We start from the raw sequence: 16,109 nt of genomic DNA, 5'->3' as shown, positions 1-16,109 counted from the left end.
TTTTGAGGTTTTAAACACTGGAGCAGGCAGATAATACCCTGATATGCACTATAAACATATCAGTTGTATGCCTTTAAAAGGATATACTTCAAACTGAAGACAAGAGTAAATTTTGGTTCCCAGGTTTTGGGGGTATCAGAAAGAACCCTGTTAAAATATTTTTAAAAAAAAGATTTTCTGTGAACAATATAGTTTTCTCTAATCTTAGCAGCACATACATATAAGTTGGTTAGTTGGTTGGTTTGTTGTTTAACGCCGCACTCCGCAATATTCCAGCTATATGACGGCGGTCTGTAAATAATCGAGTCTGGACCAGACAATCCAGTGATTAATATCATGAGCATCGATCCACGCAATTGGGATCGATGACATGCATCAACCAAGTCAGCGAGCCTGACCACCCGATCCCGTTAGTCGCCTTTTACGACAAGCATAGTCACCTTTTACGGCAAGTATATACAAGTACATACATAGAAGTAAGAATATGGTCATTGAACATTTGAAATGAAATCCAGAGTTTTAACTTCCATGGAATCAAATTGGACTTTGACTCTGTTCATAGTGATGTGTTTGTCCGGACAATATCTCTAATACGAATTGGTACTCTTTCTTGACACTGTGCATGCACAAAGACCAGGTTGTCAACTGTTGCAGAGTTGCATCCCTTTGGCACACCAACAACCTATGCATGTGGATTCAAATCCTGGTTCACCACAATTATGTGTCTAGGTTTGTCAACTCCATACCCGTCCTCGTGGGTTTCACTAAAGTGGTAAACATCTGCTACCTGCATCACTTCAGGCTTTCCTCCCACATTAAGCTGACACGCTGTGATATAACTGGAATACTGTTATGAGAGGCATTAAATCCAACTCACTCATGAACTCATGAACTCATGAACTCACTCATGAGTATCATAAAACCATATGTGCACACAAAGTTGAATATCTCTTTTATGACGGAGAGTGTGTCACAGTTGTATTTCACAGGTTCAACTTATTTTTCAGATATTCAAATATGCCTACGCCCACCAAGGTCTACTTGGAGATCCAGACTTTGTTGCAAATATGAGAAACACCTCCTTGAATATTATTGCGTAAGTATATTTTTTGTCATTCAGAATGATGCAACAATCACTGAATCCCAAACAATGGTATCAAGTCCTGCATCATTCATCTGTATTTCCACTAAATCTCTCATATTTCCCGCCACTTCAGGTAGCCTGCAGTTACCCATCTTCTTGAGGCAGGGGAGTTAACTGACTATAAAAGTCCAGTTTCCACCCTTGCCGAACAAGGCTGGAATTTCTTGGCTCGATCTTAACGCCACTAGTGGCTGTTAAGAGTTATGTCCCTTCTATGTTCCTCCTTTTGACCAATCAAATTCCACCTCTCATGTCACTTGCATTTGCTTCAAACAAAATGGCAGCACCCAGTCAAGACGATCTGATCAATAACCAAAATCTATATTGTGATAAAACGGGTCTTACTTTGCGAAGTGCATCAAATCTCGTGAGCACCTTCATCAAAAAACGTGAAACGATTTGGGAAATATTTGTTGATGGCGAATTTGGGGTACACATGCATTGCAAATCCTGCAGTCGACTGAAATCTGCACAGCAGTTTACGAACTATCGATTTCATTACGCGACTTTGATTGGACTGTTCATAGACTCATTAGTACAGCCAAAATATACTCCTAATTCCAGCCTAGTTCGTCAAGGGTGGAAACTGGACTCTTATGGTCAGTCAACTCCCTTGCCTCGGGGAGATGGCAGTTACCACACTCATGGCCTCTTAGAAACAATACTTCACATCCCACTTCACTTACCTCATGAATTGGTTAAATCCTACAAATCTCCAGAGATGTATTATCAGGGCTTAATCTAGGATTTTAAACTTATTGTCCTTGGCAGGCAAACTGGGCGAAAATCAGTATTTTGTTCATAATTGGGATTCTGTAAGATTTCCTATTTTCACTAATTCTGAGGTATTATAACATTGCGTTCTGTTCAATAATGTAAAACTAAGTATTAAAGCGTCTTCCTCTTTATTTATCCTGCCTGCAGCAAATGTCAGTCAAAATTCCCCACAAAATGCCAAAAAAAACTAATGTCATGGCTTTGTAGTCTTTGATCAGGGTTATTTCACAAACAATGAGAACAATTAGAATATATGTGTCAATAACCAATAATAAATTCCCCAATATTGATCTTGCAAAGGAAAAAAATGATAGTTTGTGTTTAGAAATATTCATTATTTGTTTAAATTATTAAACTTGTTTTTCAGAAAAAAATATGCCATTGAGCTGGCCAAACTTGTTGACAATGAAACCCACCCAATCTCCCACTATCATCCGCTGTATGCTCCGGAGGTAAACAAAGGCACGACACATGTGTCTATTGTCGACTCTACTGAACTGATGGTTTCTGTGACATCGTGAGTATGCTCTTGCATTAGGATAAACTGCAACACTGATGCGTACAGAATCTTTGGATCATATTGCCTGTGTTAGGTTCCACCTCTTCCTTTGATAATCATTTTATGTTGAAGTTAAGGTAAAGAACAATCTTAACATAACAGAACTCCAGATAACTTTTTGAGCAATTGAGTTTTTACTTGAGTTTTTACTCAAAGGGTAATTACATTTATTCATTGGGTGACCAATATTTTTTCACTCATCTATTTATCACTCTATTGGGTTTTTCCCAAAATGAGTAAACATTTTAAGATTTACAAAAAATGAAAGAATGTTATAGATGTATATAACGGTTCTAAATATATAGGATCGACTCTGGAAGTAAATTAGCTTGTAATTGTGTTTCGAAAATTAGCGTCCTTGTACACATGCTGATAAAGCTTCATTGGCTATCTACACGTGCTGTTTTTATACGTTTGAGTTTTCCATTTAATGCATGCGTTTCTGTACGCAAGTTAATTGAAAGTAATTGGGTTTTGTATATTTCGAGGGGGTATTTTACGCAAATATGCTGCTTATCTGTACCTCTGACATAACAATAAAAGAAAATCTATATAAATCAAGTCTTTGACAGACATTTAGAAGTTGGAAGAACATGAAGATGAGAAACTGTATGGATGACAAGTTCCTACTAGTACAAGCAGCCATACACACTGCTGAGTTGACACTTATTGAAAGTTGACTTTATGCTTTTGTGTTCATTAATGATTGTAACATTAAGATAAGGCTGACAGAAATCGTAGTGTTAGTTCTCAGGCACCACCCGCATCATCATAAAGTCTGCCGTACGCTTCGTTTTTTATTTCCATTGTCAGAACCCAAAATATCCTAATATTTGAAAACAATGCAATCTCCAAAATAGCACACAGTTAATTCCCTTTACATGCTCACTGCTCTACTACGCATCTGGTGTTATTGGGGGCGGTCGGGTAGCCTAGTGGTTAAAGCGTTCGCTCGTCACGCCGAAGACCCGGGTTCGATTCCCGACATGGGTACAATGTGTGAAGCCCATTTCTGGTGTCCCCCGCCGTGATATTGCTGGAATATTGCTAAAAGCGGCGTAAAACCATACTCACTCACTCACTCACTCTGGTGTTATTGTTATGGTTATGGCGGCAGTAGGAGTTTGAGTGCTTGTTAATGTAAGGGGGCCCTTTCCCAGGTTGATGGTACACTGTTTATTTGGTTAAATACTACATGTAACCAAAACAAGCCAAAAAAAAACAAAACACTGCCCGCCTGCACTATATTTTCAAAAGTTATTGCCTGAGAACCAATTCTTTTATATTTTTAAGACTAACAAAACATGCTACTGTATTGTTAATATATGATCATGTTTACCTGTGGTTTGCAGCCATTATTTGTTGGATAGATGATGTAGTTATTGGTGCTCATGCATATACAGAATTTGAAAGTTCTTGATTCATGGTCAAGATGGCCTACCTCCAAAACAAAACTCTGCCATCGTTGACTCACCCATACATGGGCAGCCTGGGTTCTGAGTGTGTTGTCTGGCCTTATTATAATGATGAAAAGAAAGTTTAAGTTAGAAATAATGAATTTATTGAAATCTCTTGATGAACTATGGGATTGTACAGTGAGCATGTAACAAGACTCAAATCATGTAATCAGAGCTCCAAACAAGCTGCATATCTGCGTAAAATATGTATAAGAAATGCAGAAATGCCCAGTAAAATAAAATTCAAGCGTATCAAATACGCAACGAACATTACAGATACGCTACGAAAAAAAAACTTGTGAGTATCATCAAAATATTGTGAAGTAACCCTGCGTATTCTATTAGCAAATCAGCAACTTATTTTGAAATTATAAACGGGCATTCCGTCAACCTTGCCAAACTCCACGATGACAGTGACATCATAATCATTTGCCATCACACTTTCTTGTGGAAGTATCATGGTATTTTTGAGTCCTATAAAGCTCTCAAACCTACACGACACCAGTTTGCAGGGACTAGATGAATACTGTTTTCAAATATTTAACTTGAATACCCACATGTGTAAAAACTAGTGCGTAACAGAAATTTGAATACCCAGATAGAATTACTGATACCCAATGATTTTAAAATGCATGGGTAAAATACCCACATTACCAAAAGCTTATCTGGAGCTCTGTGTAATATTGAACAGCAACATGCAAGCATTAGACATGCAGTGTTAATAATTCTGATATGTTCCAGGTCCATCAACCAGCTGTTTGGGTCCGGGATCATGACCACCTCGGGCATTATACTCAACAATGAAATGGGAGACTTCTCATTCCCAAACTTCACTCATGTCAAGGATATGCCAGCAAATGTGGTAAGTTATGGTGTCACAGTATTCTGAGTTACGTGACATCGCTGTCTCACTCACTCTCAGACACAGAGGGCAAGTCATCTAAGGCGCCATGATTCTGTGTGCCCTGTGTATGGTATTGTAAGCTGACAGACATCACTGTGAAAGCTGTCTCTCAACATGCTGACAACACAAATTCGAATCGAAATTCAAATTCGAAAAGTTTTTGTATTGCAGACTTTCAAGTTCCTTCACTCACTCACTGACTCATCCATTCATTACTTCAGTGCTCACTCACCTACTCATTCCTTCACTCATTCACCCACTCATTCCTTCACTCACTCACCTTCTTATTCCTTCACTCACTCCCCCACTCATTCCTTCACTCACTCACTCACCTTCTCATTCCTTCACTCACTCACCCACTCATTCCTTCACTCACTCACTCACCTTCTCATTCCTTCACTCACTCACCCACTCATTCCTTCACTCACTCACTCACCCACTCATTCCTTCACTCACTCACCCACTCATTCCTTCACTCACTCACTCACCTTCTCATTCCTTCACTCACTCACCCACTCATTCCTTCACTCACTCACTCACCTCATTCCTTCACTCACTCACCCACTCATTCCTTCACTCACTCACCTTCTCATTCCTTCACTCACTCACCCACTCATTTATTCATTCACTCACCCACTCATTCCTTCACTCACTCGCTCACTCACCTACTCATTCCTTCACTCACTCACCCACTCATTCCTTCACTCACTCACTCACTCACCTTCTCATTCCTTCACTCACTCACCCACTCATTCCTTCACTCTTCACTCACCTACTCATTCCTTCACTCACTCACCCTCTCATTCCTTCACTCACCCACTCATTTATTCATTCACTCACCCACTCATTCCTTCACTCACTCGCTGACTCATCTATTCATTACTTCAGTGCTCACTCACCTACTCATTCCTTCATTTTCTCACCCACTGATTCCTTCATTCTCTCACTCACCTACTCATTCCTTCATTTTCTCACCCACTCATTCCTTCATTCCTTCATTCTCTCACTCACCCACTCATTCCTTCATTTTCTCACCCACTCATTCCTTCATTCTCTCACTCACCTACTCATTCCTTCACTCACTCACCCACTCATTCCTTCATTCTCTCACCCACTCATTCCTTCACTCACTCACTCACCTACTCATTCCTTCACTCACTCACCTACTCATTCCTTCACTCACTCATCTATTCATTCCTTCATTCTCTCACTCACCCACTCATTCCTTCATTCACTCACCAACTCATTCCTTTATTCTCTCACTCACCTACTCATTCCTTCACTCACTCACCTACTCATTCCTTCACTCACTCACCTACTCATTCCTTCATTCTCTCACCCACTCATTCCTTCATTCTCTCACTCACCCACTCATTCCTTCATTCTCTCACTCACCTACTAATTCCTTCACTCACTCACCTACTCATTCCTTCACTCACTCACCTACTCATTCCTTCATTCTCTCACCCACCCATTCCTTCATTCTCTCACTCACCCACTCATTCCTTCATTCTCTCACTCACCTACTAATTCCTTCACTCACTCACCTACTCATTCCTTCATTCTCTCACCCACTCATTCCTTCATTCTCTCACCCACTCATTCCTTCATTCTCTCACCCCCTCATTCCTTCATTCTCTCACTCACCTACTCATTCCTTCATTCTCTCGACCGCCTCCGTGGTCTTGTGGTAGAGCGTCCGCCCGGAGAGTGGAAGGTCCAGGGTTCGATCCCGGGCCGCGTCATACAAAAAGACGTTAAAAGATTGTACTTGTTGTTACCCTGTCTGGCGCTCGGCATTAAGGGGCTAAAACAAGGACTGGTCGGCTCGGAGTCAGTATACTGTGTCTGAGTGGGGTATTCATGTTAAACTGCGGCATGGTATCTCAGTGAGCTAGCACTATAAATCGGCATCAGTCCGGACTAGTACAAGCAGCCACACAAACACATACACGTACATGCACGTCGCTATATAAGCGCAATAATCTTGGACGCGACGTTAAACCCAATTTCACCTCACCTTCACCTCACCTTCATTCTCTCACCCACTCATTCCTTCATTCTCTCACTCACCTACTAATTCCTTCATTCTCTCACCCACTCATTGCTTCATTCTCTCACCCACTCATTCCTTCATTCTCTCACTCGCCCACTCATTCCTTCACTCACTCGCTGACTCATCTATTCATTACTTCAGTGCTCACTCACCTACTCATTCCTTCCTTCACTCACCCACTCATTCCTTCACTCACTCATTGGGTGGCAGGCCCAGATTCAGTCTCATGTTGATTCTTATTCTGACAGCACCATTATCTGTGCATGACCAGTATCGCATTGATCTTTCCACTGACACAAAGCTAACACAATGTGATGTAACTAAAATACTGTTCCAAGTTAAACTTTGACTCTATACTGTATGTAGGAACAGCTCAGCGAGTGTATATTTGTTTTCAGAATAATTTTCTCGAGCCAGGCAAACCGAAGCGCCCCCTGTCCTCCATGGTGCCAACCGTTATCTACAACCCAAGCTACCCCTGTGCACTGAGGATGGCCATCGGCGGATCAAACGGAAGCCGGATCATTACAGGTGAAGAAGACTCATACATGTAGTACATTAGAAAATCATAAAGATTATTTTCAGCAATTAAACTAAAAGACTTATTAAAAGCCCTGTAGCCCAGATGTTCAGATTAAAATGTGCTAAAATAATGCATCGACGAGTTCTGGCTAGTTGAAGAATGTTTCACCGAGTCATGATCAAAGGAAGGGAGGTAACTCTTGCTGCCCTAACATCCTTGTTGATTCCAGGAATGTTACACCCAATTGGACCGTGTAGTCAGTATTGAGCTTAGATCATGTGCAGATAATTCTGTTGAAAGTGGATCGTACCTTATAACATCAATCACTGGATTGTCTGGTCAGACTCAGTGTTTTTACAGGCCACCATCATATAGCTGGAATATTGCTGAGTGTACCATTATACAAACAGTTCAAGAACCAGTTAATTCTAGGACCAAAGAAGACTTTATTCTCTTTACAAGAAGTTTCCAGTTGCCAGAGGCGACATATACAGCATTTAATTCTAAAGGAAAATTGTAGTGGTAGACATCCTATGGAACCTTATTTCTTTTTGGCTTTTATCAATGTGTATTTTTGTTGTTGGAGAACCTGAAGGTCCAATATATATAATTCAGCCTAACATGTGTGACACTAAATTGTTTTTGCAGGAGTTGCTGAGACAATTGCTAATGTGATGGCGTTTGGAATGGGTCAGGATATAGCTCGTGCTATTGAGAGACCAAGGATTTATGACAATCTGTTTTCAAACACCACAGAATACGAAGGTAAGAGTGCAACGAGTAGTGCTTATAGAGTCCATCTTCATAGTTATGCTATATAGAGTCCAAAGATTTGAGGTGTTGCTATATAGAGTCCAAAGATTTGAGGTGGTGCTATATAGAGTCCAAAGATTTGAGGTGGAGCTGTATCGTATCCAAGATCTATGGTGGTGCTATATAGAGTCCAAAGATTTGAGGTGGTGCTATATAGAGTCCAAAAATTTGAGGTGGAGCTGTATCGTATCCAAGATCCATGGTGGTGCTATGTAGAGTCCAAGGTTTCATGGTGGTGCTATGTAGAGTCCAAAGATTGGAGGTGGAGCTGTATCGTATCCAAAGATCCATGGTGGTGCTATGTAAAGTCCAAGGTTTCATGGTGGTGCTATATAGAGTCCAAAGATTTGAGGTGGAGCTGTATCGTATCCAAAGATCCATGGTGGTGCTATGTAGAGTCCAAGGTTTCCTGGTGGCGCTATGTAGAGTCCAAAGTTTCCTGGTGGCGCTATGTAGAGTCCAAGGTTTCCTGGTGGCACTATGTAGAGTCCAAAGTTTCCTGTAGGTGCTATGTAGAGTCCAAGGTTTCATGGTGGTGCTATATAGAGTCCAAAGATTTAAAGTGGAGCTGTATCGTATCCAAAGTTTCATGGTGGTGCTATGTAGAGTCCAAGGTTTCATGGTGGTGCTAAATAGAGTCCAAAGATTTGAGGTGGAGCTGTATTGTATCCAAAGATCCGTGGTGGGGCTATGTAGAGTCCAAGGTTTCATGGTGGCGCTATGTAGAGTCCAAAGTTTCCTGGTGGCGCTATGTAGAGTCCAAGGTTTCCTGGTGGCACTATGAAGAGTCCAAAGTTTCATGGTGGTGCTATGTAGAGTCCAAGGTTTCATGGTGGTGCTATATAGAGTCCAAAGATTTGAGGTGGAGCTGTATCTTATCCAAAGATCCATGGTGGTGCTATGTAGAGTCCAAGGTTTCATGGTGGTGCTATATAGAGTCCAAAGATTTGAGATGGAGCTGTATCGTATCCAAAGATCCATGGTGGGGCTATGTAGAGTCCAAGGTTTCATGGTGGCGCTATGTAGAGTCCAAAGTTTCCTGGTGGCGCTATGTAGAGTCCAAGGTTTCATGGTGGTGCTATATAGAGTCCAAAGATTTGAGGTGGAGCTGTATCGTATCCAAAGATCCATGGTGGGGCTATGTAGAGTCCAAGGTTTCATGGTGGCGCTATGTAGAGTCCAAAGTTTCCTGGTGGCGCTATGTAGAGTCCAAGGTTTCCTGGTGGCACTATGTAGAGTCCAAAGTTTCCTGTAGGTGCTATGTAGAGTCCAAGGTTTCATGGTGGTGCTATATAGAGTCCAAAGATTTAAAGTGGAGCTGTATCGTATCCAAAGTTTCATGGTGGTGCTATGTAGAGTCCAAGGTTTCATGGTGGTGCTAAATAGAGTCCAAAGATTTGAGGTGGAGCTGTATTGTATCCAAAGATCCGTGGTGGGGCTATGTAGAGTCCAAGGTTTCATGGTGGCGCTATGTAGAGTCCAAAGTTTCCTGGTGGCGCTATGTAGAGTCCAAGGTTTCCTGGTGGCACTATGAAGAGTCCAAAGTTTCATGGTGGTGCTATGTAGAGTCCAAGGTTTCATGGTGGTGCTATATAGAGTCCAAAGATTTGAGGTGGAGCTGTATCTTATCCAAAGATCCATGGTGGTGCTATGTAGAGTCCAAGGTTTCATGGTGGTGCTATATAGAGTCCAAAGATTTGAGATGGAGCTGTATCGTATCCAAAGATCCATGGTGGGGCTATGTAGAGTCCAAGGTTTCATGGTGGCGCTATGTAGAGTCCAAAGTTTCCTGGTGGCGCTATGTAGAGTCCAAGGTTTCATGGTGGTGCTATATAGAGTCCAAAGATTTGAGGTGGAGCTGTTTCGTATCCAAAGATCCATGGTGGGGCTATGTAGAGTCCAAGGTTTCATGGTGGCGCTATGTAGAGTCCAAAGTTTCCTGGTGGTGCTATGTAGAGTCCAAGGTTTCATGGTGGTGCTATATAGAGTCCAAAGATTTGAGGTGGAGCTGTATCGTATCCAAAGATCCATGGTGGGGCTGTGTAGAGTCCAAGGTTTCATGGTGGCGCTATGTAGAGTCCAAAGTTTCCTGGTGGCGCTATGTAGAGTCCAAGGTTTCCTGGTGGCACTATGTAGAGTCCAAAGTTTTCTGGTGGTGCTATGTAGAGTCCAAGGTTTCATGGTGGTGCTTTATAGAGTCCAAAGATTTGAGGTGGAGCTGTATCTTATCCAAAGATCCATGGTGGTGCTATGTAGAGTCCAAGGTTTCATGGTGGTGCTATGTAGAGTCCAAGGTTTCATGGTGGTGCTATGTAGAGTCCAAGGTTTCATGGTGGCACTTTGTAGAGTCCAAGGTTTCATGGTGGTGCTATGTAGAGTCCAAGGTTTCATGGTGGTGCTATGTAGAGTCCAAGGTTTCATGGTGGTGCTATGTAGAGTCCAAGGCTTTATGATGGTGCACAAAGGCCTAAAGCCTCACAGTTTGCTTTGCGGAGTTACATCCCTTTGGTATGCTCGAAACGTAAGATCCTGGGTTAAAATCTCTGTACACCCTGATAATGTTTCTAGATTTTTCAGCACCATACCTATGCGCCTGGGTTTCAGCAGTGTGGTAAAGAACCGGAATCACTCTTTTGCCCCCACATCGAACTTACACGCTGTGATAGAACTGAAATACTGTTCAAAAGAAGTGTTAAACCCAACTCACTCACTCACTTATCACAGTAGGAATCATCTATGACCTTTGAGTGAAATACAGGTTTAAACATACCACTCACTCACTCACTCACTTGCAACATATCGTTATGAAAATACTAAAGGTGTTGTCTGCGACTTACTAAACATTCGAAACCAGGGGCAAGTACACTTTATTTTTGTAAGCCAGGATGATAGTCTAAATGTTCAAAATAAAATCTGCTAAAAATAAGCCTAAGGACAAGTTCATGCTGTCAGATAGAAAGGGTTTTTCATGGAGATGAATGTTCAACTCTTGGTGTGGGGAGAAGCAAGCAAGCACATTAAGGGGAGGTAACTCCTTTCACCATAACGTCCATCTTTGCTATGTAAGGCAGGTTACATCAAGGTTAATATAGAAAATGAATGTCAAGATGTAACATGATATTCAGGCTCAGCTCCTGTAGTTATAAGTTTGTTTTCCTATTGTTTTTCGATTAAAAATGGTTGCAAGTTATGAATTTACTCTTTAGGCACCTCATTGGTATTCCAAGTTACTGGTTGATAGATTCCAAGTTACTGGTTGATAGGGTGTCATCATACCCCGACAGCAGGGATCGCTGCTCACAATATCAAGCACAGAATTGTCTGACTCCATTACTTACAAGTCACTGTCATGGAACTAGGAGATTTCTGAGTGTGGAGTGAAACAACAAACAAACTTATTTGGCAAACATGTGACCTTGCCCCAACAGAAATACTTCTGTAATAACCCACCCTAACTAAATGGAAGTTAATTAAGCAATAATTAAGCACCTCTGTCCTAGACGATACCCCAGTAACTGCTTCTTCGGCTTCTGATTTGTTTTGTTGACTAATGCCGGCTTTATCGTGCTAGCCCACTGAGATAGAAGTATACCCCTGACTCCGAGCTGACCAGTCCTTGTTTCAGCTCCTTAACAGGTAACAACAAATAAGTACCATCTTTAAAGGTCTTTTAGTATGAAGGGCGGTCGGGTAGCCTAGTGGTTTAAGCGTTCGCTCGTCACGCCAAGGACCCGGGTTCGATTCCCAACATGGGTACAATGTGTGAAGCCGATTTCTGGTGTCCCCCACCGTGATATTGCTGGAATAATGCTAAAGGCCGTGTAAAACCATACTCACTCACTCACTCTCATTTGTTTCAATGCCAAGAAGCAGACATCTTCAAGGGGTTTTAATGGGGACGTGGGTGTTGAGAGGAATGCTCCATGAATTTGGGCACATTGACATGCCATTAAAGTCACACCGTCGGACCAACTGATTTATTTAAATCGCTTCATACGGTTAGCATAGGCTGCTAAGTGTAGGATAAAACACAACTCATGCTTGGGATTGTAAGACCCGTGGAAAGAACCCAGAGGCAAAGTGAGTGAGTGAGTGAATATGATTTCACGCCACTTTTAGCAATATTCCAGCAATATCACGGCAGGTCTGAGGCAAAGCCCAAGGTTTTGCTTTCCCTAAGTTTTCTTCCCGAGGATCTTACACTTCCAAGCATTACTGAGGAGTGTTTCACACGCTGGCCAGAGAAGTAGCTGAGAGGAGATAGGAATACAGTTTACTCGGATTCAATATTTCTGATTTGTTGTCTGATGTTTTGTTGCAGCATTGTTCCTCATATCCGTCGTTGATGATATGAAAAAGAGAGGTCACAACATGGTCAAGGTCACCGAAGGTCTCAGCGTCGTTCAAGCAGTGGCCAAAGTCAACGATGATATCTTCGCCCACTCTGACTCCCGCAAGTCTGGGAAAGCAGCTTTGTTTAAATAGCAGATGGAAAGTAAAACATTCCAGTTTTACATTCCATTTGCTCAAGATGAAACCTCTGGTTTGTGTGTAGCATGGGTTGTGATGAAAGACATGCTACCTTTAGAGAAGTGATTTTACCCTGTTTTTGTTCTCTTTTTTTCCTTTTTGTCCAAATATTGACTTTTAATGTTTGGAATAAGGTTTGGTACATTGACCTAAGAAATCATGAATTGTGTATTCTTTAGCCCATGCTGACAGTTTTATTTACTATATATTTGGCTTATTGGAATTGAGTATTTGGGTATATCTAGAGATATATAAGTCACCCAGGTGGTGGGGTAGCCTCGTGGTTAAGGCGTTCACTCACCACGCTGAAGACACAGGTTTATTTCCCCACATGGGTATCATGTGTGAAGCCCATTTCTGGTGTTCCCCCCACCGTGTTATTGCTGGAATATTGGTGTAAAACCATACTCACTCACTCACTCACTATAAGACATGCAGCATTTACCCGTCTTTGCATGTTATGGTGCAGAGTATATTGATGTTATGTCATGAAGCAAAGGTGTTCTCCTAAACGAGTTTCCTCGCAACTAATCATGTAATTCTTAGATTTAATGTTCCTGTCGCAGGGTTAGGAATCCATTTAATTATAAATGTGTGTAGTATATTGTGTTAGTTCTAGATTCCTTTTGTCTACTTCCCTCGTTCAGGCACTGTTTTCAAAGATGCAAGCAATATCAAATTTATTATTTCCGTGCAGTCTTAGATTGTCCTTGTTCCAACAGTTATTTATGTTTTGGGAATAATAATAATAATAATAATAATAATAAAGCAGTGTGTGTATAATGTAGACGTTAGCCATAACACTCCTTGTCCTTATTACATCCAGGGGTCGGGTAGCCTAGTGGTTAAAGCGTTTGCCCGTAATGCAGTGTGTGTATAATGTAGAAGTTAGCCATAACACTCCTTGTCCTTATTACATCCAGGGGTCAGGTAGCCTAGTGGTTAAAGCGTTTGCCCGTCACACGGAAGACCCGGGTTCGATTCCTGACATGGGTACAATGTGTGAGGCCCATTCCTGGTGTACCCCGCCATGATATTGCTGGAATATTGCTAAAAGTGGCGTAAAACCATACTCACTCACTCACCTTATTACATCCAACTTCTCAATACCAGTGAAGACTCCAGTCATGTCCGTGTTGGAAACATGGGCCAGTGGTGATCTTATGCAGCATAATACACACTGTCTTGTGGTCCTGAGGGCTTGGACACCCAGGGCACAGTTGTGTTCCTTTCATGTGCCAGGTCATGGGTTTCAACCCCAAATATCTTTCTCATTATGATCTTGTTACGAACACCTTTGTGAAATGGGGGTCTACAGTGCATGTCAGGTAACACTCATGTGTCCTAGTCTATAGCCCACGGTACAGAGTTATGTCCTGTAGTTGCACCAGGATCTGCTGATATAACGATTGTGGGTTTGAATCGATTTGCCCTGATTATGATTATGGGTTTGGCAGCACCCTACCCGTTCTCATGGGTTTCGTGGGTAAACGTCTACAATCTGCATCACTTCCTCCAACAGATGATGCCCTTCATATGAATGAAATACTCTTTGTAACCCAGTGTAAGGAGTGTTTTTGGAGATTGATGATACTGGTCGTTAACCAGCAGCTTGTCAGTCAGTCATGTAATTTACTGAAAGGCCTTCGCGTACATCAATGTTTATTTCTAGGTTTGTCAACACCATATTCGTGCTTGTGGATTTCATCAGTGTGATAAACATGCATGACATGCTTCACTCTTGCCCTCCAGCATGGAGCCTTCATGAAGTAATTGAAATACTCGTACAATTGGGGTAAGGCCCACTCACTCACTCACACAATACCATGTTCTGGTGTTCCTTCATGAAGTAATTGAAATACTCGTACAATTGGGGTAAGGCCCACTCACTCACTCACACAATACCATGTTCTGGTGTTCCTTGGTAGGGAACAGCCTGTTAGCTTTTTTATGTACTGACCAATCTGTTCTTCCATCAATTGGGTTGAGCTTTGATTTATGTAAATTTGTGAGCGAAAGAAATGTGTTTACATTATTTCAAACACAACTGTATACATTTTGTATATTTTAATGTTTGTCGGAAAATAAGTGGCATTTTAAACTGGATCTGTGTGCAATATTTTGCCTGTTTTGTGAATATTCTATTCATATACAATTTATAAACAAATACACATATTCATCATACATTCCATGAAAGGGTTGAGGTGAGCAATGAAGAATTATTGTTATGCTCTTCCTACATTCCATGATGTGTGGACCCGTGAAGATCTTCAGCAACCCATTCTTGTCGTAAAAGGCCACTATGCTTGTCGTAAGAGGCAACTAACGAGATCGGGTGGTCAAGCTTGCTGACTTGATTGATGCATGTCATTGTATCCCAATTGCGTGGATCAATACTCATGATGTCAATCACTAGATTGTCTGGTCCAGACTCAATTATTTACAGACCACCAACATATGGATGGAATATTGCTGAGTGCGGCGTTAAACAAACAAACAAATCCTTGAAGTTTGCTTCATCATTTCCACCTCCTCATTTTGATCTGTGAATTCACTGATGTTTCACACATATAGATCACATGCTTAATTCCAATTCAAAATTCTAAGCATAGGTAGATAGACCCCAGGTACCCTTCTGTATGCTGAAATGTACCCTAACCAAAATAGCAATACCGGTTGAAACAACCAGATGCCATGCCACATGATTTAACTGGATCTTGGACTGCGACACTACAAAGCCTACAAAGGGGCAGGTTTTGCACATTGTCGAATTGATTCCAGTCTCGTAACTGGCATAACATTCTACATGCAGGACAACCAAAAGTCCATTACATATACATGTACCACAAGTGCCCTGACATCAGTGCTGTTGACAAGTCACTACATATACCACCATTGCCCTGACATCAGTGCTGGTGACAAGTCACTACATATACCACCAGTGCCCTGACATCAGTGCTGGTGACAAGTCACTACATATACCACCAGTGCCCTGACATCAGTGCTGGTGACAAGTCACTACATATACCACCAGTGCTGGTGACAAGTCACTACATATACCACCAGTGCCCTGACATCAGTGCTGGTGACAAGTCACTACATATACCACCAGTGCCCTGACATCAGTGCTGGTGACAAGTCACTACATATACCACCAGTGCTGGTGACAAGTCACTACATATACCACCAGTGCCCTGACATCAGTGCTGGTGACAAGTCACTACATATACCACCAGTGCCCTGACATCAGTGCTGGTGACAAGTCACTACATATACCACCAGTGCCCTGACATCAGTGCTGGTGATTATTCATTCGTTATCGCCGTGTTATTGTTGAGTTGTTTCC

At 41.8% G+C, this 16,109-nt stretch overlaps 1 protein-coding gene across 2 annotated transcripts in view; it reads left to right on the top strand.

Moving 5' to 3' along the window:
- The window catches only part of LOC124149698 (glutathione hydrolase 1 proenzyme-like), a 38,791-nt gene extending 23,666 nt beyond the window's left edge, over positions 1-15,125 (top strand). The window contains exons 11-17 of one of the 2 annotated variants that reach the window (XR_007219907.1): positions 1,008-1,096; positions 2,289-2,438; positions 4,679-4,799; positions 7,296-7,428; positions 8,069-8,185; positions 12,555-13,596; positions 13,694-15,125. Coding sequence is in view for 1 of the 2 variants with exons in the window: in XM_046521438.2 (XP_046377394.2) it covers positions 1,008-1,096; positions 2,289-2,438; positions 4,679-4,799; positions 7,296-7,428; positions 8,069-8,185; positions 12,555-12,718 (774 nt within the window). In the remaining variant the exon portion in view is untranslated. Of the gene's footprint in view, positions 1-1,007; positions 1,097-2,288; positions 2,439-4,678; positions 4,800-7,295; positions 7,429-8,068; positions 8,186-12,554 lie in introns of both variants that reach the window. The other variant, XM_046521438.2, reaches the window with a different exon arrangement.
- Positions 15,126-16,109: the final 984 nt, after the last annotated feature.

This window comes from Haliotis rufescens, unplaced genomic scaffold (assembly GCF_023055435.1).
Source record: "Haliotis rufescens isolate VD_foot unplaced genomic scaffold, xgHalRufe1.0.p SCAF_1, whole genome shotgun sequence".
Taxonomy (NCBI): Eukaryota; Metazoa; Mollusca; class Gastropoda; order Lepetellida; family Haliotidae; genus Haliotis; species Haliotis rufescens.
Note: the sequence above shows the minus strand (reverse complement) of the source record. Positions and strands in the feature narration are given on the sequence as shown.